Genomic DNA, 25,276 nt, shown 5'->3' on the forward strand with positions numbered 1-25,276 from the left:
GATGCTATTAATGCAGTCTCATGGTCACACACATCAGCAATGAAATCAATACAATACAGAAATCTATGTCTTGATGAAGTTCCTCCATGGAATGCAATGCAAACCTGGGCCTCGAATGGTGTCAAAGCAAGAAGAAATGTTGGCACAGGTAACAATCTCTTTGAAAGAATAAATACAGAAGGTGTATTTTTTTCCTTTTTCTTTTGTTATTTTTTTTTTTTACTTATGACAGCATTTGTTAAAAATATTACATCTGCTTTTGAGAAGGCAATATCCTCTCCATAAAACATGGAAAAATAAACTCTACAGGACACGCAACAGATACCCCCAGTTGGCACAGCGCTGCTTCAAGAGATTAGACCTGGAAAGTCATCAACACGGAGGCCTGGCTTTGCCTTCCTTGTCCCCAGACTCTTAAAACATTGTGTTGTAGGAATGGTAAAAGACAAGAATACATAAAAACAGTAAAATGTTTATTTTCTTAGAAAAAAAGAGATTCAAAATGATTGTGATCACACTCCCATTCGTGCTCAGCAAAGCCAATACTGCAAGCTTAGTCCTTGATTAAGATACCTATTAAATGAAACTCTTTTTCCTCTTAAAATACAAATTCCTGCTCCTGCATCACTTCCAGTATTTCAGTGATAACATGCTTTTAATGGATCATAGTTTCTCAGCTTCTTCTCAGCAGAGAAACAAGGCCTGCCATGGCAAAAACACCCCATCTCCAAAGCTTGAAATCACCAGCACTGATAAGCACTCCAGCCCGACCGCGGACTGACAGACAGCTTAAGGGTGTTTCTTAGACGCTTGAATGTTCACTTATGGAAGCTTTGTATAACACTACCTCATCTGATAGAAAACAGGCCAGAAGCCTCAATAAAATCAACAACGTCTTTTGGATTAACTTTAAGGATTTGCTGCGTATCTGGACACAGAAAAAAGTGAGAAGTTGCAACAAGTTTTAACTAGCAGCAACAAAAAGAGTTCCTTACGAGTTCTTAGCAATATTCCTCATCTGTTCATTAAGAAACACTGTAACTGAATGGAGCATATAATGTGGAAATTATTTTCTTCTGTTATGTAGTGCTGTTCGTTCTAGAAGACTTCCAAAAGGTCTCGATTGGGTTGTAATCTATTTACACAGTAGTACTCCTGGTGTGAGTGGCAGAATTGGCACTATGTGACATCCTCCTCTTCTGAACAATAATCACGACCCTGCAAGGAAAAAAGCCGGACAGTTCATAAATGACTATTTTAAGAGAGGAATACCATAAATCGAGTATGTACTATTGATATATTTCGTTTCTCTAAACTTAGGAGATTTAAGTTCAGAAACCTGAAAAATAGGGAATGGAGTCTGCACAACTGCTCCAACCACTTCTGGGAGATTTGCGTGAAATCAGGACAGGAGACCCTTCCCTTTCTGCCACTGTTAATCTCATCATTTTCATCCCCTATATCGAGTTCTGTGGGGAATCCAATAAACTGATTTACAAAACTGTTTTATGTACAGATACACCCTGATGGACACAACGCTATAGGTTCGTTGCAAAAACGTAATCTCTGAGGCAAAAGTAGCGAAGCACGTAATCCTATGAGCAAGGCAAGTCAGCTGCTGGGAAGAAGAATACTTCATCTGATAACCTCAGCAAGACTTTACCCTAAGGGCAAAAGATACCATTCATATTGAAATCGCACTTGCACAATGGGGGAAAACAGGCCGAGCTTCACAAAACACAGACCGGTTGTGTTATGCTTTCCATCTCATCCCAAACGCAAGACTTGCAGAACATCTATCTGTGTATTAACCTCGGGAAGGTCTGGAGAAGATACGTCCTGTCCCTTGCTGGCTGTTTCTTGCAAAGAGGACCTGACGGGACCCGCTCTCCTCGTTTCTCTACGCAGAAACAGCCGCAGCTGAGCTCTTCAATACACAAGCCACCCGAGGTACAGTGCAAAAAACAAGCACCTCAAATGTCGTGTCAAATATCTGAACCTCGGGACTATTTCCCATGTGCTGGGTGGGTCACCTGGGTGCTTGCACGGAAAATCCCAGCGGCTGAGAAAAGGGCTGGCGAAGAAGAAGGAAAGGAAAAAAACACAATAGTCTCAGACCTATAATAAAGTGTAAAAGCTCGACAACACCCTGTAAGCAGAGGAGACCAGTACTGCAGTGGTTAAATGGCTGAAACTTAACCAAAGGGGTACCCAGTTGCCCCACAAATCAAAACATGCCACTGTCGTGCCTGGGAAGAGAAGGGTGAAAGAAAAAAGTGAGGAAAGAAAAGGGAGAGATGATTCTTGATGCAGTGATCAGTTTATTTGGGACGCACAGCTGCGGTACATGTTGGGAACAAAGACTCCAAAACGCCTCTGACACACAAAATGTCCCACTGATGATGCTGGGACTGCAGAGCTCGCTTTGCTGGAGGGTCCACACCCAGGAATGTGCAGCGCTTTAGGAGCTCTCCATGGCCCAATACTATTAGTAAAAGGGCTTTCCTAGCCCGTTAAAAAAAAGCCCAAGAGATCACTCAGCCCTAATTTCAATTCAGTAATCACTGACCCAGAAAGAAAGAAAAAAATACATTTTTTGAAGTAAAAGATTTGACTCGGAAAGAAGGAATGCCGAAGTACTTTGCAGCAAAGCCCAAATCCGCTGGTTTGTACTTTTGGACAAAACCATGAGAGTAAGCCAGTGGCGACAAAGGCTTTGTCAAACATGCTTCAGAGCTGTGCAAGCCACTAGTAGTGACTGATCACTGAGGCTCAGAGCACTTCAGGAGATTCATTCACTTGGTGCCCAGCCTCCTGTTCAAGAGGGGCCCTGTGGCCCATCACTCTCCACCACGCTCTGCACCAGGGGCCATCAGTGCTATTAAAGGCTCAAACGGACCCAAAACACTGAAGAAAGCTGTCTTGCATTTTTTCCCCTCCCATTCCTCCTGCCGTTCTTCTGCTCCTGGGTTTGCTCTGTGGCAACCAAGCGCCTTGCCTCTCAAAAGGATGCTAAGAAACTGCTTAAAAAGTAATGTGCTGAAGAAGGCCTTCCCACAGTGTGCAAATACCACCTCTCAGCCACCGCCGGAAGGCCGCTGAGAGCCAGGTGCTTTATTTCCCTCTTTATGGAGACGTGTCCGTGCCTCGGAGGTGGCCTTCAAGGTTGTGGCCCTTGGTCCCCAGTGGGCAGGGAGCGGCCGCCATCCCAAGCTTCCCACTAGCCTGGTCCTTCCCCCACTGCACGTGGGCAGCAGCGGCACAGCCAAGAGGAGGAGGAGGGTGAGAACTGCCTGAAACGCCAGAAACACTTCCCACGCCTTCCTGCAGCGTGACAGGCAGCTCTTCCACCCACCGAGCCCGGCACGCACCCGCAACCCCGACCCAACCAGCTCGTTTGACACCCAAATTGCGGTAACACCCAACGGCAAGATGAGGAGCCCCGCTGCAGCCCAAGGGTGCTGTATTTTTTGCAGGGAAATCCTTCAGAGCTGGGTTCCCAGCTGATGGGAAGGGTGAGGACACAGCAAGGGAGCTGGGGGGGACCAAAAAAGGCTCCCGCAGCCACTCGGTGGCTGGCTGAAGTCTTCACCACTGCTGTCCCTCTCTGCAGGAGCACGCTGCGACGCAGGGCAAGGGACGCGTTCGTTACACGCCAAGAATAATGTCAGAATGACGGCACGGCAGGCTGGCAGCTTGCATGCAAAATCAGGGATTTTGCTTTCACTCGGGTTTTATAGCAAGCGAAGAGGATGCTGCTTTTCTTTCTTCCGGAGAAGGAAGGGCCATGTTTACCCTCTCAGTGGTGGGCTGCGATACAACCGGCGGGACCACCCTGCTCTGTCAGGAGCAGTTGATTTTGTGGAAGGGGGGGATCGGCTGTGACAGCAAACACCTTGTTTTCCATGTCCTCCTGCACCCACCCTGGTATGCAAAGAAGTCCCACACCAACACATGCCCAGCCTTTAATTCCAGCATCAACACGAAGCATGAGGGGCTCAGCTCGGCAAGGTCTGAAGCGCCCTGGCACAGCTCAGCAGGGTTAAGCACACACTAGCCTTTAAGCACAAGGGAAACAGCATTTCAGCCCTGGAGCAGCTCATGAGCAGAAAGTTAAGCAGATGCTTTAGCATCTTCTTGAAGGAGGGCATGTGGTAAGTGAGGTCTTACTCAGCAATGGGTATTTAGTGTCTTAAAAAGAGCAGGAGGGGGAGAAACCATGCTACAAGGAAGCCAAAAAAATTACAACTCTTTTTTTTTTTTTTTTTGACAAAAGCTTTTGTCTAAAGCTTATTCCCTAATTGAAATTTTATCAGTAATAACAAGGTCACTGTTCCTCAGGAAGATCAGAGAACGAATAAAGCTGCCTTCCCTGCTGCTTGTAAATCCAACAAGCAGGGGTTTCTCCTCCGTGCTCCTCGGGCAGAAAGGCAGGAGAGGTCTCCACCTCCTCGCCGGCAGAGGGGGAAGGCTGCTTTGGTCCTGGTAAGCACCACAGCCCCAGTCCAGCAAAATACTTTAAAATGTCAATTTTTGTCCCCCGTGGTTGTTTCAGAAGATCTTTGACAGATGCTGGAGGAGATGATAGCTGCAATCAGTGAGAGGCCTGCTGTGCTTGAGATGGGGAATCATACTGGTGGGGCTGGGCAAGACCCCACTTGAAACAGCTTGCACTGCTGCTAAGGTTTTCTGAAGAAACCACACCGAAATACCGACCCCGTGATGCGGCAGTCAGCAGATGAGCAGCACAACGTGAGCAGAGGAGCTGTGGTAGTATCCAAGTGCAGACCAAAGTGATGGTGAGGGTTTTTTTGGAAGCAGATGTGTGTCAGGAAGGAAAAGAAGAAAGCAGAGAAGGCGAACACCCTCCAAAATAGAGCAACGTCATGGCTGGAAAATGAGGGTGCAGGATTGCTGGCCAAACCCTGTCCTCTGCTGCCCAGGGGAGCAGGCTCCCATGTCCAGACAAGCCATAAGAACAGAGCAACAACCGGAACATATGGGCCATCCTTTAATAGCCCATAATAGCTTGGGCTATTAAGTTAAGTTTTAATGATTGAGAGTGTAAATGAACTACACTGATGAAGATGGAAGGGGAACATGTGCACCCAAGTCTAGGTAATTCCCAAGAAACCCCGTCTTCCTCCCCTGTAGTTTCAAAATCCTACTTTCAACTTCTGTAGATGCCCACAGAAACACCTTAACACAAGAGTGTGAATTTAAGGTAATCAAAAAAAAAAAAAAAAAAAGCCTCATGCTCCTCTCCTGCTGCTTGTACCCAGACCAGAAGGGCTCATTCCCCTGCTCTCTTCCCTCGTTGCATCTAGAAAGGGCATCTTGATGCCCCTACCAGGGCACGCATCACAGCTGGTGATATCCTTTTAGAGCAAAAAAAAAAAGAAAAAAAAAGAAAAAAAATCACAGGAAAAGCCCTTTCCCCCATTGTTGCGGGTGACAGGCCAATAAACAAGCCCCCACGCTGACCGAATGCAGAAGCCTTCCCGGCTCAATAGGCTTTTGTGGGGCCGGCAGCCTTGCCAAGGGAGAGGAGGCAGCTCAGGAGATGCTTCTTCCGCCCCAGCGCTGCAGCCTGGCACCGCGTCCTCTTGGTGTAGCCCTGGCCAGCAGAGGAGGAAGAGGAGGCCGGGCAGGCCAGGAGAGGGAAATGAGCTGCACCAAGCAGTCCTTTCTTCTGCCGCTGCTGAAAGGGCTCGCAGGACACAGGGGCCCCTTTCAGAGGAGACGGTGGGCGCTGGGAAACGTTAGCCTGGCTCTGCGGTGGGAACGCTTTTCATCAATCTGGTTTTGTTTACGGCACTCGCAGAAAGGACGGGAAGAAAATGCTGGGAGGCGGCACTAAATAATTGTATACTGTGCTAATTTTTGTCCATTTCTTATTTTGTTAGAGAAAAATCAATAGAGTCATTAAGAGCAATCAACTTTGCTAATGAGTTTTAGCCTAATAATTCTGCCCTTGCATACGTTTCGGTTAGCAACCCCCCCAATCTCTAACAGCACTCTTTAAATACGACACAAGAGGCTGCATTGTGCCTTCCCCCGACGTTTCATGCCCAGTATACTAACGAGGGGATGGAGCGAGTTGCCACTGGGCATCACTCCCATGGCATCCAACAGCAGAACAGTAGTCTCCAGCCTGGCTCCCTGCACCCAGGCGTGTGGATCAGTGGAGAAACCCCTGCAAACCCACCCTGACACCAGCGGTGAAGACACAGTTATCTTTTGACCCAAAGTGACATGCCCTGGGGCAGCAGAAACACGATGCCCCGGGCTCGGGGTATCCACTGGCCCCATAAGAGTTCACAGCAAGACATTTTCATGTGCCATGACATGTTTTAACCTCTTTTTTTTTTGCCATGAGCATATTTGCATTGTCGTTATTTTTTATAAGCCACTGCTACATGTAGCCATGTAGGAAACAACTTACGATGACGGGACGGGTAATGATTTCCTCTGGAACAGCTTACCTGGATTGGTTGAGGGGTTTTTTGTTTGGTTTGCTTTTTTTTTTTTTTTTTTAAAACCATAAAGCCAGAGATGCTTCTCTTCTCGGGGTACAATCCCCACATGTAATCCTAGAAACTGCTTGTCAACCGCTCAATTGTACCTCAGCCTTGGTATTTTTTCCTACAGTAAGACAGCTGCCTACACACTGTGCCACGGCCTGCAGTAATAATATATACTTAAAAGAGATAATTTCTGATGATCGTTCTACTGCTCTGTATGTGGGATTCAGATAAAGCAGTCATTTTTCAGACCATTTTCTGTGATAGCCAGCATCAAGACATTTTCGCTAGCAGGTGCTAAATGGGGTAAATTTTCCACGTTCAACATTTTATACGTCACAGCTTTTGATTTTGCTTTTATTTCATATTTTCATGCAAGCCTGAAAGCCTGGTGGGACAGAGCTCCCTCAATTCTATGGACTTAAGCCTGCAAAGACTGTGCCCAGGATTAACTCTCTGCTCTGAGTTGTCCTGTTCAATTAATGGGGTTTCGTTTTAGGGGGTAAGGAAGTTTGCGTGTGGTCCTGCACAATCAGGGTTCAAATGAGATGTAGGAAGAAAAAAATCCAAATCCAAAGGCTGGAGAATTTCACTCTTTTTGAGTCCATATACAGTATCTGACTAAATTAGCCCTTGCACTATTGGATTAGTGAGAACCCAGGTAACCAATTTATTTGCCTGAATATCAATACAAACGGCCTAGTTTTGTGACAGTTTCTCACTGCAGCCAGCAGAAGACAGCAGGTGTCACGCAGACAGGGATGCTGTTACCAGCACACATTTCTATCTTCTTAATCAGAGATGGTATTTCAAAACCAGATTTATCACACCGTGATGAGTGCAGCGACTTTCCCTGTCCCAGCTTGGCTGGTGGGGCCCATTTCTCCTCTTGTAGGCACCAGAGAGCAGATCTCGGATTTATCCAGTGGCTGCCGCCTTCATTTTAGGATGGATGTGTCAGTCGCTCTCCGCTTCCTTCTTGGGTTTCCAAAGTCATATTTCTGCTTTGATTTCTCAGCTCAAGCAAATCACTCACACCTCTGACCCACATCTTTCTGATTTACTCTGTGGGGGGTCTCTCCTCAAGCTTAATTGCTGCTATTACCTGTTGCTCATCCTCGGCTGAAATATATTTATATGGCCTCAGGCAAGCTCAATTTTCAAAAAAAGATGATAACGCTGTCACCAGGCGAGCTGCCTGTCTCTGCTCCATTTTCTTCCCAAACTCTTTGTATGTGTGTGCCTGTTTGCCTCCAAAAGCAAAGCCCATGACTCTACTCACAGTAACTTGTGGGAAGCCCCAAGAGGACTGGCTGCAGGGGCTGGCAGATGTCGGGAGCATTTCTGAGACAGGTTTTGCCACAGCTCTCAGGCCTCATGCTGCTCACAGGTGACTTGGGCTTTCTTTTCCCTTTTCTCTCCCGGTGCAGTGCACATCCAGCCTTGGTGTAGTGCCGAAGCTGTGCTCACCCTCTGCCAGTACAGCAGCATCCCACCAGCTGAGGACCATCCTACAGCTGCACCGAGATCTGTTCAACCTTTTAATTGCCTGGTTCCTATCTGTCTGGATGCATGTTGCTATGCCATGGAAACACCATCACGAGAAGCACTCTGTGGTCTGTCATATATATGTATATGACATCTAGGTATGACATATAACTACTGTTTCTTGTGCTGTCGACTGCTTAACTCTACCCAGCTACTCCCGCCTCCTACATAACTTTCTAACTCTGGCTTCTCATCAGGTTTTGGGGTTTTTTAAGCTCAAATTCTGGTGCCTCTGAAATGACTGGCTTGTCTCCAGCGGAACAAACATCTAACCCTACGTGCGGGGCTGACTTTTACACTCTCAGTGCTACCTCAGCATTCAGTGCTGAGCCTTCATTTCAGTATTTCTTCCTTCCAACAAACCCTCTGAATTGCATTACCATAATCACAGGCAGTGTCATACATGCAAGTTCAGCTCTAGCTCTGTGAGCAGGGACAGCCACTCACGCAGAGATCCGAACAGATGTCTCCCTCTGAATGCCTCACAGTGTTTTGACACTGAATTTTGGTAGACAGAAGCTCCATGCGTTGCGGCTGGCATTCTGGTTTTTACCTTTGGGTGGCATTTGCAGAACACAGTTCAGCCGCACTGTGCCCGCACAGGCAGCCAGCAGCGCGTGCTGGGTACTGACAGGAGGGAGACTTCTAGAGAAATTCTCCAGACCACTTCATTATGTCTTTTTTTTGATCTCCAGGATTCATAAATACTTCATATTTTCAGTTGCTAAAACATCAGCCAGTGTTCTTTCCATTTCACACTTTGATTGCACAAATGTTATTTTAGCTGACCTTCCTGTCCATTTAATCGTTTTCCTGAGTCCAAAATGCACATTTAATTTTCCTCTCTAATTCGCAGCACACACGTTAGAGCTGTTGTTACTCATTTGTATTAGATGACCCAACACCCCTTGGGATTTCAACACAAGTTGAGGGATGTTTTGCTTCTGACTGTAGACACAGCCCAGGGAGTCAGTGATGGACAAATCCAATGCTACTCACAGTCATCAAGTGACCATTCCAACATGTTTTGGGACCTCAACAACAATAGGCAATGTCCCACACTTCTGCAGGCTATTTCAAGCTGTGACTGGTGAGCTGCTCGGTGATGTAATTCTTTTAATTGTTCGACTGCTGTCCTTCATTTTCCTGGAGAAGGGACTCAAAATGCTATTTAGGGATCAAACAAAACCCCTCATATCTTCCGATCTTTTTGGCACTTGTGGCAGATAAACTTGTGGCAGAAAACCAACGTATTGTGGGCAAAGATTAATTAAAAACCCCCAAACTTCTCTTAGGAAGACTGTTTCCTCAGGCATAGGAGGTCCCCAGAGAAAGCAAATCCCATGCTCAGCTGCGCATTAACCCCTGCTAATCTCATCAACTGTCAGCAGCTTGAAATGCACGGGAGCTGTCTTTCTCTCTTTGACAGATAAAACTGTGTATTTCCTCTAAATAGGCAATCTCCTGATCTAGAAGATAAATTAGTACAAGAGCCGGAGAGAACACATGCAAGCATCTGAGAGCATGGTCCAAACAGTGAGGAGACACGGTCAACTGCATCTCAGTGTGGCAGCTGGTGAATGAGCGGTATTACTGTCCTGAAAACAGATCTCGAAAACAAAAACTAACCTCAATTCATAATTAGATACAGCCATCAGATGGTCTGCTCTGTAGATAAAATAGACCTTTGGAAAATCCATTTCACTGGAGATTCTGTGTTTGACATTACAGAAGGTGATGATGTCCAGAAAAGCATCTAAATATTTACAGAGTGAATGCATGTATTCAAAGGACCTGTAGATGTATTACGGATATGTAGCAATTCTACTTTTAAATGCATAGAGGTTAAGTAAAACCTTAACTGTCACCTGTGAAACAGTGGTATAGAAATACTCTTCTCAAGAATCTGCAAACTCCTGCTCACTTCTACTCTTCCGCTTTATCTAACGTTTTGCTTTCACCAAATGTTTTTTTGTTTGTTTTGTTGGGTTTTTTTAAGAGCAGTGTAGTAAATTTGTTGCTTAGGACAAATAAGAGATTAACCCACTGCAGCACTCCAACTCCTAAGACCAAGAGCGCTGGCAAAAATGGCAAATGTTCAGTCATCCACATAAAAATTTCCCTCCTACTCTGCAACCCAAAACTACAACTTGGGAATACAAATTACTTTATTCCAATTGGGAAATCAAATAGTTAATACCAAGTATTAAATAAGATACCCCACTTCAAAATATGAAGTGTAAAGAGTACACTGGCGAGTGTAAGCAAAAGCTGAGATCTTGCTTTGGACTTATGTTCTAGACTTGATCCAAAGCCACTTAATTCCTCAAGTCTCAGAATCCCATCTATGTTGTGGTACAATTATTCACTACTATCTCATAGAATCACAGAATGGTTAGAGTTGGAAGGGATCTTAAAGATCATCTAGTTTTAAGCCCCCTGCCATGGGCAGGGACACCTCCTGCTAGACCAGGTTGCTCAAAGCTGGGATTCTCATTTAAAAGACTTGTGAAACACTTGAAAGCTGCTATGAAGACAATGAGATATGCAATGAACCATTCACCCACTTCCTCAAAATGTCTCCAGCATCATTATTTTACTCAGCGTAGGTCCTGAGGCAGGGTTATCCCTACATACAGCTACACAACCCATAACCTTTGGAGCTGGGAGCTATTTTGAAGAGATTCAGCAAGAAATAAGCAGGGTATCCCAGATACTACTGGCATTAAGATTCCTGTTGTCTCTCACCAAGATTAAATGAAAGATCAAATCACTAAGGGCAAAAATCCCCACTTTGCTCTTCTCCTTTATCCAGCAGTCCATGTATATCCTGAACATTTGTGTTGAGTTAATTTGCCATTTATCCTAGACCGGTGATATTTCCACAAAACAAAGGTTTCTTTCCAATAACTCCTGCAACCTCTTTACCTTTCTGGTCACATTTACGCTTGAACTATCTAACCCACGAGCGGTAAGGGGTACCTGGGACCAGAGTCTCTCCAAGTACTGGAGAATGTGGAGTGCTGCAACAGACAGGGTCCAGTTGTCCTCCCCAGGGAGCCCAGAAACCTGTGTGTCCAACCCCTGAGTGAAAACGTGTGTTTGCTGTATTGTTTCTTACCTTTTCAATTTTTTCATCAAGCATTCTGAAGAATTCTTGTTGGCTTTCAGAGATGTGCATGCTGAAAGGCAAAGGAAGAGTATCAGTACCGACAGGATTTCTTCCATTTTAAATACCAATACTGCAGTTCAGAGTCGCTGAGGGACCCAGCTGTAAGTTTTTACCACTGTGAAAAATAAATCACTTCATACAATGACTACAGTGATAATTTTTTTAATAAATTTTTTTCTTTTTCTGTTTTGCCTACAGAAAAATTATTGCATTTGGTTCTGCATATGCATGCTACACTTGGGATGGTACCTAGGACCCATGTGCATCCAGAGGAGACTATTCCCTTTTCCAGGCAGGCTGCAGAAACTGAATAGCCTGCTACCTTTCCTTGGTACAGCGAGGGACCCAACAACACCCAGGCACGTCTACAAGCTCAGGCTGGTCCTTCCCCTCCCGGCCGGGTGGTCCTTACTGCTCCCTGAATGGATCCAGCAGACTATTCACTTCAGTTAATTCTGCAGCCCCAAGAGGCAGAGGAGTTAGTGATACGATTTTGCATTAGTGAAGAGGGCTGGAAAAGACTCTTACTTGTTGTCTGTAAGACACTGATGGTGGCACAACATGCCCTTCCCCAAGGGGGATCTGCGAACTAAAAATCCAGGAAGGTGGGACACAAAGGAGAGGATGAGGAGACAAAGAGGAGGATGCATGGCAGACGGTACTTGGGGTGTGTCTGCTTTAGTTATGTCAGGGGGTGGTAAGAGCCTCCTTCCTGAAATAGTGATATCCCTCAGGGGAGGTAGAACTGGAGCATCCTCTGGACCCACAGCAGGAAGGAGTGCCTGGGCCCACTGGGGCTGGAGAAATGTGCCAGAAACTCAAAGCGGGACAAAAAAGGATGCGAAAAAGGAAGGATGGGAGACTGGTGCCAGCGTTAACAGCAATGCCAAACAGTTAGAAGGACACACAGCTCTTGGAGATTTTCTCCAACACTAAAAGCTGGTTCAGCTTGCTGAATTCCCACCCCAGGCTCCTCTTCCATGCTGTGATCCCTTCAGCTGTAATGAGTTAATACTTTGCCCAAGTGTCCAACAACACACTGCACTTTCCTACAAAGCTTAGCATTCATACTTCACTTGCTATCAGGATGAACGTATACAATGATTTGCTTATGCTGGACATAAATGAAGGCTCAGTTCAGAAGAGAAGGTCTCAGAAATGCCATTAAAACCTAAAGCTGGTAAGTCAGGAAAGGGAACAATTCACCTTTCAGTGACTGTGGGTGTTTTTTGTCCCCAGCTGTCTGCCTGTCCCTCAGGTTCCCACTTCCACCTGAGATGGAGAAAAAAAATGCTTCTTTGGGTCAGCGGACCCTGTCACATGCATATTCAGGTCTCTCGGGGTGGGGCTTTAAGGCAGTACAGCCCTTTCTGGGTAGAGAAGCACTAGAAACTTATTCTTGCCTTTGCAACATCATAGGTCCAGTTTCTAAATCCTCCTACAAAAGAGAAGCGCCCTCAATCTTACTTTTACAGCTGACATTTTAAAGCTCCCTTCAATGTACATGAACTTATAACTTGGAACATGGTCCATGTTTTGTTTTGAAGTAACACTTCTACAGGAACGGTCCTACAAGATGTGTCTAATGATTTATCTATTAATTTCTGCTCTTTTAGCTGAGTTGCCCTTTTCCACATAATGCCAACACCCCCTGCCTTGCAGTCAGAATTAGCAAGGTTTTCAGATGATAAACTTAAAAAAAAATTGCACATGATAACAGATATGTGCTGACTTGGTGATTAGCAACTCAAACACATGCAGCCAATTCATAAACAGAAATCCAATGCTATGTTGGGTAAAGACCAAGGGCTTGGGCAAACAGCAGAGGTTTCACCCAACAACCCAATGTTAGGTTCCTAACTCTCTGAAAATTTTCCTTATTTTTGCAGGACTGACAGAAACCTCTGCCAATGCAATGTCTTTAGGCTTTTTGGTGAATGAAGGTCAGTGCTGATTTCTGTGGGGACTTTTAAAATCAGAGTTTGATGAAAGAATGGACAGCCCAACCCCACGCACCAGAACAGATGAACACACTACAAGAGATGATCCATCAAAAGAAATGACCCTTTTTTAGCCCAGGCTGATTAGCCTCCTGTTAGAGCATCTTAAATACATATCTGACCCGGCTGGGAAGGACCAAGCCATAATAATGAAGTACAGCTTTCCTGAAGGGTGATTTTAACCTCCACCTCCCTACTGTGAACTTTTTTGCAATTACATCTGAAGCACTCGATTTTTCCTTTTGAAAGGAGGATAAATTATACTGTCAGCTCATTAGGAAATTACTGAAGTTTCTAGGCTGGAAACTGTGTACGATGCACTTGGTATGCAGCAAGTTTAAGTTAATAAGTGCCCTGAAGTCACAGCATAAAGAACAGCAGGTCCACTATTGTTCAAAATCCAATAGCAAAGCTTTATCACTTTGTTACGAACCCAATATATAGCTCCATGTAATCTGTTATTTTCAATCTAATTAGTGATTAAAATATAACAGTGATTTAGGTAAGAAACGAGTTACTAATATCAATAACCAGCTCTGTCACAGGAGTGACGTATTTCATGGCCTATGTAACGCTGACTGATGTCAGCCAGAGCACAGCACAGAACTGTGAGCCAAGGATGGAGAAACTCTCAGCTACACGAAACCCTCGTTTTAAGAAACAAATTGACTGTTTTAAACAGACGAAGTTTACCATTCCTAATCTCAGGCAGTATAGCTGCTAAACTAAATCAAGAGCTAGCAAAAACCTTCCTGGGAACTTAACTAATAGCACTTAAGAACACTAGTGCATATCCAATGTTGTTTACGTGTAAATTGTATGGAAAGCTGAGAAATAACGCAGTGTGGTACTCCTATAAGGCACGGGAAGATACATCTCACACATTTTTAAATCCTGCATTTTAGCTGTGCAAAGGACAGCATGCTGCAGGGATGCCAGCACAAGTGCTGCCCAGCTGTGTCACTGGTACCAGGACACAGGTGACCTTACCTATTTTATTTAAATTGGGTACTGTTTTAGGGTTGCTGGAAACACCAACTGGTTTTCTCTAGGCCATAATTGGGAATCTCACAGATACTGCTTAATCCTGTGTTTATTTTTATTACTATTAAAAAAAAATAATAAATTGAACTTACTTTGCTCTGGGTTGATGTACTAATCCTGGGATCTCTTTATTAGATTTAAGTCTTACATTTGAACTGGCACTTTTTTCCTGAAACACACAAAAAACACACAACAGAGAGACCATTAGTATATATGAAACACACAAAGCGCGACAAGCATTTGTCATCATGGTGTCACGCTCTGATGGCTTCAGGCTCTTCTACCTGCACAACCAAATGAGAAAAGTTCATCAAAAATGAAATTAAAGGCAACACAATTGATGCAATGACCCTGGGTGGGTATTTTTAAATGTCATGGACTCGGTGGCCTGGGGGATTGTCTCCAGGCCACTGGGTGAAATCCGGCCATGGACGTGTAGTGATCAAACACCACACTGACTAGTAACTCTCAAGTGGTCCATGGAAAACGAGGTGTGCAGCTGCGGCTGGGCTCCTCAGAGTCCTATTGATGATAACATTAATTGGCACCTGTAACAAAGCAAGGCAAAGCACTGGGAAGGCAGAGCCCCAGAGTCACTCCAGACCTGTAGGCTTGCTCAGAACAGAGGTGAGCAACTTGAGCAACGTGAGCATCACGTTGAAAATTGTATGTGGGAGAAAGCACACATTAAACACACCAGTGTTTAATGGCAGACTTGACCTGCTCAGCCAGAAAATTGGACGCAAGGGGCCCAAAGAAGCAAACCCAGCTATGTTCACAGACAAGAACACAACCATGTCCTCCACAGAGGACCAGAGCCATTAAAAACATCTTAAAAAAGGCGTGGGGAGGGAAATTGAGTTTAGTTGAGAGCCAGCACTTCAAGGTAACATCTTCTCCTCATGCCAAAAGTTTCCGTAAAGCAAAGCTTAGTGCACACATGTATCCATTGCCTGCAAAAACCTGGAGAAGGATACGGCCCCTTCCAGATCCTCCCAGCGCTGCGTGTTGGAGAAAGCTGTTGGTGCAGATGGGAGAGAGCTGAGTCAAATCTTACAGCTCACCCGCTCCACAAATCCATCTGAATTTCTTAGGCACGTCATGCCCGTGGCAATTTAAGAAATGTAAACCCAAGAATTAGTGCTTTTGTGGGTAATTTTGGTAGCTTTGTTTTGTCTTATTTAGCCTCTGAATGTCTGAATCACACAACATGATTTTTAAGAGGGCTAATAAATCATTGAATTTAAAAAAAAATAGGCTGTCTAGCAGTTAATATTTTAATGAATAATTCTACAAGGGCTGTAAACATCAACTGCCTCAGCATATTTAACACTGCTTAATGCGTATCTTCTAAGCCTTCTAAACAGAAAACTGTGTCTTGCATGAAAATAACAGTGAGAGAGAAACAAGCCTTTCTTCCAAGCCTTAAGAAACATCTCGGTATGTTTGTTACATCACACCAGCCGCTGCCTGCCCATGATGTCAAGCCAAAGCAGCAGCAGATGGAACCACTTGCTTTCAAAGCATCTTCTCATTTTAACAGTGTTAACTGGGGATGACTATGTACATGCATGTTGCGTGTGGTGAACATGCATGTACATAGTCATACAACTCCTATGAGCTGATGTACGACTCACACAACTGTCCAGCAAAATAAAAAGAGAGGGATAGGTCTCATGGAGAAGACACCCAAACCAGAAATCGGCTAAATCCCAACCTCATGCACCCAGTGAGCCTTTATCCTCAATCTGCTCTGCCAGTTTGTTTGCCGAAACACAGAGGCAGAAACAGGGAATGATCCCCACTACACATCTGGGATGGCACATCTGGATGGTCCAGCAGCAGGTACATTCTGCAGTGCAGCACCTCCTGCCCACCTACTGCAACACAAGGTGAATTTCAGGCTATCTTCTGTCTCTGCATACTGTCAACTCTGAAGGCACAGACCTCTCCCCACCAAAAGCCCTGCTGTGAATCCACTGCCTCAATTACAAGAGGAGGGGAGCTCTGATGTACAGCTCCTGCGTCGGAAGCTGTGATAAATCACAGCAGCACAAACCCAGCTTTCCACACCTCCACTTGTGGTTTGGCATCAGTGCAGCTCTATCAGTGGCTGGAATCAGCACAAACCCCAGCCTAAAGAAACTTCTGTCACTTAGGAACAAACAGAAACACACAAGGGAAATATCTGTTGCCTTCTCTCTGAGGGTCCCACAGCAATATTAGAATATTAACTGACTCACACAGGAAGACGGAAATAAAATTCCAGTTTACTTAACTTCAAGATCACAAAATTTACTCTTTCCCCTCCTATTGCTTCCGATAATTAACACACCTCAATTACCTATTACTTACAATTCTTCTATTTAATCAGAGTGTGCCACCTTCTCCATCTGTTGCTCAGCAGGAACAAACAGAAAAATTGGAGTTAAGAGAAAAATAAAACCCAACCAGGCCTTGAATTGGCTCGTTGCTCTGTTTATAGCTATTATTTTCAGCAGTGATATTTCATTACATTGACCAAAATACTGGCTTTGATAAAAATAGATATTAAAAGATAATTCTTCCAAATACAAATAGAATATTTGTCCCCCATCATTTTGAAGACAAACCGATTTATCAGAAATTAACAGTTTGGATTCTAACGTTGAGCTTACGAAGAAACCCGCGATGCTTTAGCACAGTCAGATTGCTCTTCCAGACTGGCTAGACTTTGGCCGAAGGGTCACTTCTGTCAGGCTAACCTCATTTGCTCCTTTATTTAACATTAAATAAGTTACCACGTCTCAACAGAACTGCAACTGGTTTTAGCGTACTAATCTGTTGCAAACAGAAATTAAGATGCCAAAGTTGGGTTTTGGTCTAGCTCTGCTTATAAGGATTATTTAACAGAGATGCACTAAACGATGTCTCACTCCACATGCTTAAAAGCAAACCCTCTGGGATGCCGTACCTGGAGAGCGGCATTAGCTTGTCTATAGTAAAAAGGAGAACGGCGGACATTTTACTCCCCATTATTTTGCAGTTAATCATTATCAAGGTAAAACTGTCATCCAATCAAGGTGATTTCATTTGATAGATTCGTTAATTATTGTTAATTCCTCCATAAAGGATGCACTGTATCTGAGTTTCAGGGCACTAACAGATGGCGGTGACTCTGCTGTCAGATGCTATTAACACAGCAACAGCCACTACTGCCATTATAATTAAATATCTGTCAACATTTCCCTTGATGCTTCTCCTCTTACAAACCCTTTTCTAGAGACATATGAACTTAATTTGAAGTATTTTGCTTCTTCGTAAGATGGCCACAGATGGACTCAGGTACGCTGCTAATAGCGCTTCTTCTCAACTCTCTCAACACTCACGGCTTACTAGAGAAGGGATGATTTTTAAGAGCTGCTTCCCTAACTGCTAACTTACTTTATAAAAAGACTATACATTATTTTATGCATTTTTTAAAAAATTGATTAAATTGGCCAGGAAGAAATCAATTAAAAGATGATAGCAGCCTTTTTTCTACCTAATCTAATGGCTAATTTTCATTAACTTACAGTCACATTTTGACCTTTAATTGTTTTTCCACTAAAGTTACAATCATTAAACAAATGCACAACCAAATGGGGACACCCCCCCCCCCAAAACAGTAAAAAACTAGTGTGAGTAAAATGGGGTTTTTAGTTTAAAGGCTGTTTTTTGTTTAATTTGGAAAAGGCTGAAGTATCCAACTTGCAACAGTATCTTGGAGCCACCGATGTTTGAAAAGTGGCACATTCCCCCAAATTGGTATCATTTACAAGATTGTGGCTCTAGATTTGGTACTAAAATATATTTAAGTTGATAGAAACCATCAATGGTCTCTCCAGACAGTGATCACATTTTACTCAATATTGGTAGTTTATAGCTATTCAAACATTTATAAAATAATATTCCTGATTTATATCAAGATGACACTTTTCTTCAAAGGAGCCCACAGCGCCTTTCAAACTGCTTTCTGGAGCCACGTAATTGATCATTAAAATCATTTAGGGGAAAAATGAAGTACTTATTTTCTTTTTTATACCATAAACTACTCTTTAAAAAAATCATATTTGAAAGAAGGAAACCAAATGCATCAGCTCGAAATGGCATGAAAGATGAGATGTAAAATTCCAATATGCCAGCCCAGCACTTTTTACCTCCCCCAGTAATGGGGACCAGCCTCAGGTAGTAATATTTCTACATGGACTGTTTTGATGCATCAGGGTGAACAAGGGAGAAGTACTGACCTATGAGATTTTACTCAAGTTTCCTTGCTTTATACATACATTTATTTTTTTGAATTATTATTTGGCAGGAAGAGAGCCTCTTTCTTCTTTCTCTAGCTACCTGGAAGCAATCACCTTAACTACCACCTAAACTACCTTATTTAGGGTAACTCTATAATGAAGGGGCAAATGGAGCATTGAAAAATCTCAGATGCTGGTCAAAGAAAACGAGTCTTGGATCCAGTTTCATCAGAAGAATCACACTATCCCTGCCATAATGCGTATATGGGGTCTAGGGCACACTTGGTGATGAGGCAGGGCATGGTACGGAGTGTGAGCATTGGACAGTGGTAACACACAGAGCCCACCCTCCTCCTCCTCCTCTTGGGATCCTATGTATGAGGCATGATGAAAATCACGGACTCATCTGATGGTGGAGGTGGGTGCCTGTGCGGGCTTGGGTTGCACACACCAATCACTGGACAGAGTGCTCTAGATGCACATCCGTGCCAAAATATACACCAGACCCTAAAGCCAGGGCTTAGTAATGACTTTAACCTTCATGGCATACATGCAAAGAGAGACAAAGAAATAGATGCTCATGGTAAGAAGACACCAAAGAAAGACATTACCATCACAGTCATGAGAAGGACCTTCTACCTTTCCAAAATAAGTCATACATACATGCACGCATACACCTATGCATCTTGCTCAGCAAGATCTGGCCTAAAGTCAGTAAGGGTCTTTCAACTGAGTGCAAGGTGGCTTTGAGCCAGGCATTCAAAACACAGAAGAGAAATGCTTGTTGTGCCTGTACAGAGTAAATCCAACCATGGAGATCCTTCACCAGGCTTAGATAATCCACCAAAGAAGCCAACATAGAAATTCAGGGCAAGTGCGAGTGAGAATAACAAAATGATGCTACAGAAGAGTATGGATTACAAGGAACTGGATGAATTTGGAGACTGAGAAAAAAGAAAACAGGTACTAGCTGAGAACATGCTACAAACTCTAGAGCAGTTTAAATGGACCCTAATTTACCCCTCCAAGGGAGTAAGCAAACCACATCCTTGCAGTGTGGGGCACTGGCTGGAGCCAGGGGAACAAACTTGCCCTGTGCGTAGGTTTGGCCCCATTTCAGTTCTTGCCCCGCTGGCTCTCTGATATTGAGCTCCCCCTCCAAGGACATCTAATCTGAGGTCACCTGCTTCCTCCTATTCAGGTTGCCACTTGGCCTGCTTCTTTTTCTTGGATCAGCTGTTTGCATATTTGTCTGAAAGAAAGATGAACTGGTGCAATTACTGATTTCTAGTTGCTTTTTTAAATGCCTTTGAGATGTTAAAAACTGAGGGGGAGGCAGGGGAAGGATTATTAGAAGAACACCTAACGTGCCCACTACGCTCAACTCAAGCTGTAGGATCTCAAAATATCTGAAAAATCTGAAAAAAATCCAACAGAAGCGTAAAGTTGGGGAAAAAAGAAACTAAAAAAAAAAAAAAAAAAAAAAAAAGGAAGAGGAAGGAAAAAGCTCCCTCTGGAGAGAGCCGCAGGACCTCTCTTGCAGTATCTAAATATAGTTCGCCCTCAGCCAAAGTCTTTGAGCTTCGATGAAGAATGTCATTAAAGAGCAGGGAAAAAAAAAAAAAAAGAGGGGAAATTCCCACCACTACCGCTAAAGGGTCTTCAAAGGGCATTAATATTTACTATATCTAGTATCTACAATTTTTTTTAACTTCCGCATCAGCTTTTTAGCTCCTTCTCCCTCCCAGTGAATATTAGAAAGTCTAGACTAATTGGTGACGGTAATTCCAATTAATTCTGTCAAGTAACCAAATACCAGGAAAGCTGTAGATGAACTGAAATCTAGACATCGGGGCAGCTGGCACAAAGATGGGATATTAAGGCAGGTAAACAGATGAAATTACAAACAAGGAACACAAATGATACATAAGTACAACCAATAAAACCTCTAGCGATACTCTTACCTGCACCTTGCTCACAGTTCTGCCGTTTTATCACCCCTCCACAGGGATCAGACATTTGAATCCTCTCCTCTCTATACACCTTGTCACACCAAAGTCCAGAAAAATGTTTATTTCTATCTCAAAGTTCTTTGTTGCAGATAGACTGCTAAACTTCAGGGTGTCCACTACAGAAAACAAGAAGTGGGATCCCTTGAAAAACGCCTCCATTCTGAAATACGAGGTTTATACTGCCCTAAACATCAGGGTTTTCCGGTTCCTTCAGCCTCCGTGGTACTCCAAAAGGTCAGCCAGGATAAGAAAACGAACATCACAGACGTAAATAAAGCCAAAACAACCGGCGCTGAACAAAATTTCACATTTGAAATGCAACTATCTTGCTCCTTCAGCAAAAGTCTTACTTATCCATGCAATGAAACCCTCTGCTTCCCATCCTGCTCGCGATCCCATTCCCTGTGAAACGCAGGGTTTGCAAGGTTTCCAGCAGGAAGTAATTTGCAAAATGAAGTCAAGAACATCCTCTGTAAAAACAACTCTGCAAGAGGCTGAAAACTGTCCCTTACAGTCATATACACCAGAAACTAAGGTGACCTGGGATTGCTTGAGGGCATGAAGAATACTTGCTTACATTGAAAGATACCCAGAAATACTGCAAATAAAATGCCGTGGGCAGAAAGGAGACCTTCTCCCCAACTCTCATTAATATACCAGGTCTTTAATGGCTTTGGTACATCAGAGTGGTTGAAAGTTTTACTGGCAAATAAAAAATAGATGGGTAGAAGTTAAAAACTGCATTATTGATAACTTACAGGACTAGACTGACTCTTAAGACTCTTAAGTCAGAGGTTTTAGGGCACTTAGCAATAAAAAGCACAACAAACCTTTATCTTTTGCAGGTGTATCGCTCTCCTGGATTGTACAGCACCCTGGATAACAAAACCTGTCTCAAAAATTAACTTTCTTCTTAATAAAGCCTGTGTCATCAATTACTCACTCTCCACCAGGCTTTTACTGAAATATAATTATTTATAGTAAATGTATATATTACTCATGCTCTCAAGTTTTTCATGCGTGTCTCCTGAAGGCCGTTTTCCACCAAGTGTAATAACATGGAAAGTGCTGGCATTAAGCGTGAAACAACAGCACTGCATGAAGTCTGTAAAACATTTATAGCCAGGAATAAAGGGTGTAGACAGTCTGAAGAGTAACGTGGAGCATTACGCAGCCTGTGTGCAGCATGGCATGCATCCATTAGTTTTTGCTTCAAGACGGCACTTTGCTGGAACGGTGAGCATGTTATTTGCTACTACAGTTTCTGCGGAGCTTTTTCTTTGGATAGTTTTGAAGAGCTTTATGCCCTTCCGACATATACGAGAGAACACACCTAGAGAACGAGACGTGCCCTGTTTTGTGGCTTTTTAAATAGCTGGTCTTAAAATTTCAGCAAGTGTAGTGATTTTTGGAATGCTGGTTTTCTAAAGGTAAAACTGAACTTTTTCAGCTGGTTTGTGGAACGTGCTCTACACCTGTCCTTTGGAAAATCAGTTCCCCAAGAGATGCCTCCATATCAGGCACATGCAAGCAAAGCCTGAGATCTTCCTGCACCATCAAAACCAAGCAAGACTGATGACCAACACAGATCTGAATGTCCCCATGTGCACCGGCGCTACCTCAATGCCTTCATACTAAAATCTGGGTTACATTTTAGACTGGGACCATTAAAAAGATGGTGACCATCAAACAGCCGCTTGGAGGAGGTGATAAAAATAACACCTGGTTCCCTCCATCTGCAAAACAAGAGCACATTGATGGTGTCTCCTCTTGTAGAGTCTGCAGTTATACTGGTCGCTGGCTTTTATCTGCAAATTGCAAGTTTGAGTAGTCTATGTCTATTACACATTTCTTATTACAACCAAGCCGTTCCATAAAGTACACTGAGGTCCTCCCAGGTGTCAAGACAATGAGAGTGTCCCAATAACCCAGCCGTAACAGGGGATTTTGCAGGATACACACAAGATACTTTTTCCCTCTTGTTTGAACCTGAGATTTACAACGGATGGAACAACAAATGAAAGCAGTGAAAGAAAAAGTCCTTCTGAGTTTGTTGTTTACAATTAAGAGAAGAGAAAAAACTGAAGTAATTAGAAAATATGGTGCAAATGAAAAGACACAGTTGAGCCAAATATAAGCAGAATAAAATGGTAGCAAGAAATTCTGAAGGAGAGAATCCTGAAAAGTGAGATGAGAGAAAACTGAGAGTGGCGCTACTCATCAATACAAATATATTTGCAATGGGAAGGTTTTGGGCATTAACAGCCTATAGGGATGAGTCTCACATACAAAGCAACGGCGTAAATACAACTATCTCCTTGTGTCCCACTCACAGACAGGCATTCTCACACCCGTTATTCCCACAATATGCCTCCAGTCCCCACAGGCTGCCATCATGGGGCACATCTCCAAGCGCGGGGAACATCACAGGCCGCACATGGTGTGCTCGTGCAGAGGGACACCCCTGGCTAACTGCACTTCCCACTTGCGGAGCTGCGCGGCTGATAAGGGAAAAAGCATACTAATGCATGCTCCAAACCAGCAAGAATTACTTACAATCAGCCCTCATTCTCCCAGAACTGTCCAAGGCTCAAATTTTTAGATTTTTGGTAGATTGCAATTATGTAAATGCCACTGCTGGAAGATATTTTCAATGTCTGTATTCTGCTTCTCTCAATGTCTGTTTTATTTGCATTAATTCTCAAATTTGCAGAAGGCGTAAGATTTAAGACCCGAGAGTATGAAGTTATAGTTCTTGCTACACGGCAAATTTCAGCGAGCATGCGTAAAATGTACGTTTTAAAGAATATAATAGTTTGAATATTATTAAATATGATGTAAGTACTATAACACACATGAGAAAATTTATGGCTGCAGGAGGAACCTTGAATCTGAGTTATGTATTTCATACTGTCTTTTCATTGTTTTGGTTAGCTGTTATTTTTGAATACTAGAAAAAATAACTATTGTTTCACAAAGAATACAGCAGCGTGCTCATTTACTGAGTTTCCAGTCCTCAGATATACAAGAATGGATTTTGTCTGGATTCTTCAAACAAATTTATTTGAGAGCAATACTGAGAATAGATATGATATACATCAGAATGAAAGACAATCATAAATGGTTTAAAAATTTCATGAGCCATTTAAATCAGTAATGGAAGGTAGGTTAAGTGTTTATCTCCTCTAAGTTTCCTTGGAAAAAGAGCAGAGAAATAAGCATGTCTCCTCAGTGATGGCAAAAAGAGGCACCAATAAGTAAATATATTCCATCAAGGATGTATAAAAATAGCTTTGGATGCTCAAGATGCTGCAGATTAGAGGGAGATATTCAAGCCAATACTGAGTGAAGAACTAGCTTAAAATCCAATCACAGGCTGGACATACTGCTGTCCGACATTTAAAATGTCCATATTTAAGAGTCCCAAAATGACTGTGTGCCTTATATGCCTTTTACTGTGTGCTCTGATTTTAATGCGGCCGTCATGTCACCTTCTGCACCACCTCTTCCCCAAACCACCCCTCATAGGTGGAGAAGAGCTGGAAAAGACTCAAAATGCGCTCTGCCTTCCTTTACCAGAAAGCAGGAAACCTACAGGCAAATGCCAGCCCTGGCAGTGGCACGGCCATGAGACAGGCCACCATCCGGGTACGGCGTGTGCTCCCCTGGGAGGGACTGGCAGCAGGAGAGGAGGTCTCCTATGCTGTGGAAGATGAAGGCAGCCAGGGATGGATCCTTCATTCACCCACAAAATTTCAATGGCTCCTTGATCAGAATGTGAAATAGCACTGTGAAACCCTACAAGATTAGCCTTGGAAAGCCTCACATGGTATCAACAGCCACTAAAGGAAGATATTTCAAAATATCACCTAATTGCATCACCTGAGGGCACGTATCCAAACCACTTCAACAGATTTCTGTCCAACCTGTTCTCCAAACTCCCACCCTGCAGGTTTTCTCAACAGCCTGTCTTTCATTTTGTCACTTCCCTAAAAGTTCAAACGTTTATCCTACTACCTGGCTTAAATTCTTGCCTGATGTCTTCTTGCATCTCTCAGTGGTCATGGAGAAAAACCGATTGTCATGCCTTTTAAAGTAACCTTTTATATAGTGGGTGACTTGCATTTCCTTCTGTATTTTTAGGCTAAACAAATCAATTCCTTCCATCTTCCATTACAGCTTACGTTTGCTAAACCTCCTATTCTTGTCACTCCCCTCTGGGCTCTTTCCCATCTGCCTACATCTTTCCTACAGAGCATGCTTCCAATTTCGGTTACAGTATTTAAAGCCTCGCTGAAGTCAGGATGTATCACATGAATTGCCATATTTAAGAGCAAAAGAAGCTCCTGTTTTTAATGTGGTACCTCAAACCAGCGAGATTAACCTCCTGTACTCATAGATGGCATCCCTCTGCCTGCAGCAGCCCTATCTGAGGCTGGCAAGCAAACAGACGCAGGCTGCATGGGGCTCTATCAAGTATTTTTACTGTTGAGGTTTCCCTAAAAAAAAAGGAAAGCACATTTATTTTGAAAAGCAGGTTAGATCACGTATTTGGGGATGAGAGCACCCAGCTCCTCCAAAACCAGGGGCAGCTCCATTTCAAATCTCTCTGAATGTACTCATTTTGTTACTGTAAATCACCATTGGCCACTGAAATACCTTCATGTCTTATTAGCACATATACAGGGGACATCTGTACCCTGTGCAT

The 25,276-nt window shown here is 43.5% G+C and overlaps 1 protein-coding gene across 2 annotated transcripts in view; it reads right to left on the reverse strand.

The window, feature by feature from the left end:
- Positions 1 to 452: 452 nt before the first annotated feature.
- Positions 453 to 25,276, reverse strand: part of C8H1orf21 (chromosome 8 C1orf21 homolog) — a 118,212-nt gene continuing 93,388 nt past the window's right edge. For both annotated transcript variants that reach the window (XM_074597159.1, XM_074597160.1), the window contains 3 exons: positions 14,381 to 14,457; positions 11,194 to 11,254; positions 453 to 1,218 (listed from right to left, as the gene is read on the reverse strand). In XM_074597159.1, coding sequence (XP_074453260.1) covers positions 1,180 to 1,218; positions 11,194 to 11,254; positions 14,381 to 14,457 — 177 coding nt within the window. In that variant the 3' untranslated portion in view covers positions 453 to 1,179. The remainder of the gene's footprint in view (positions 1,219 to 11,193; positions 11,255 to 14,380; positions 14,458 to 25,276) is intronic.

The sequence above is a fragment of the Larus michahellis genome, chromosome 8 (genome assembly GCF_964199755.1).
Source record: "Larus michahellis chromosome 8, bLarMic1.1, whole genome shotgun sequence".
NCBI classification, from domain to species: domain Eukaryota; kingdom Metazoa; phylum Chordata; class Aves; order Charadriiformes; family Laridae; genus Larus; species Larus michahellis.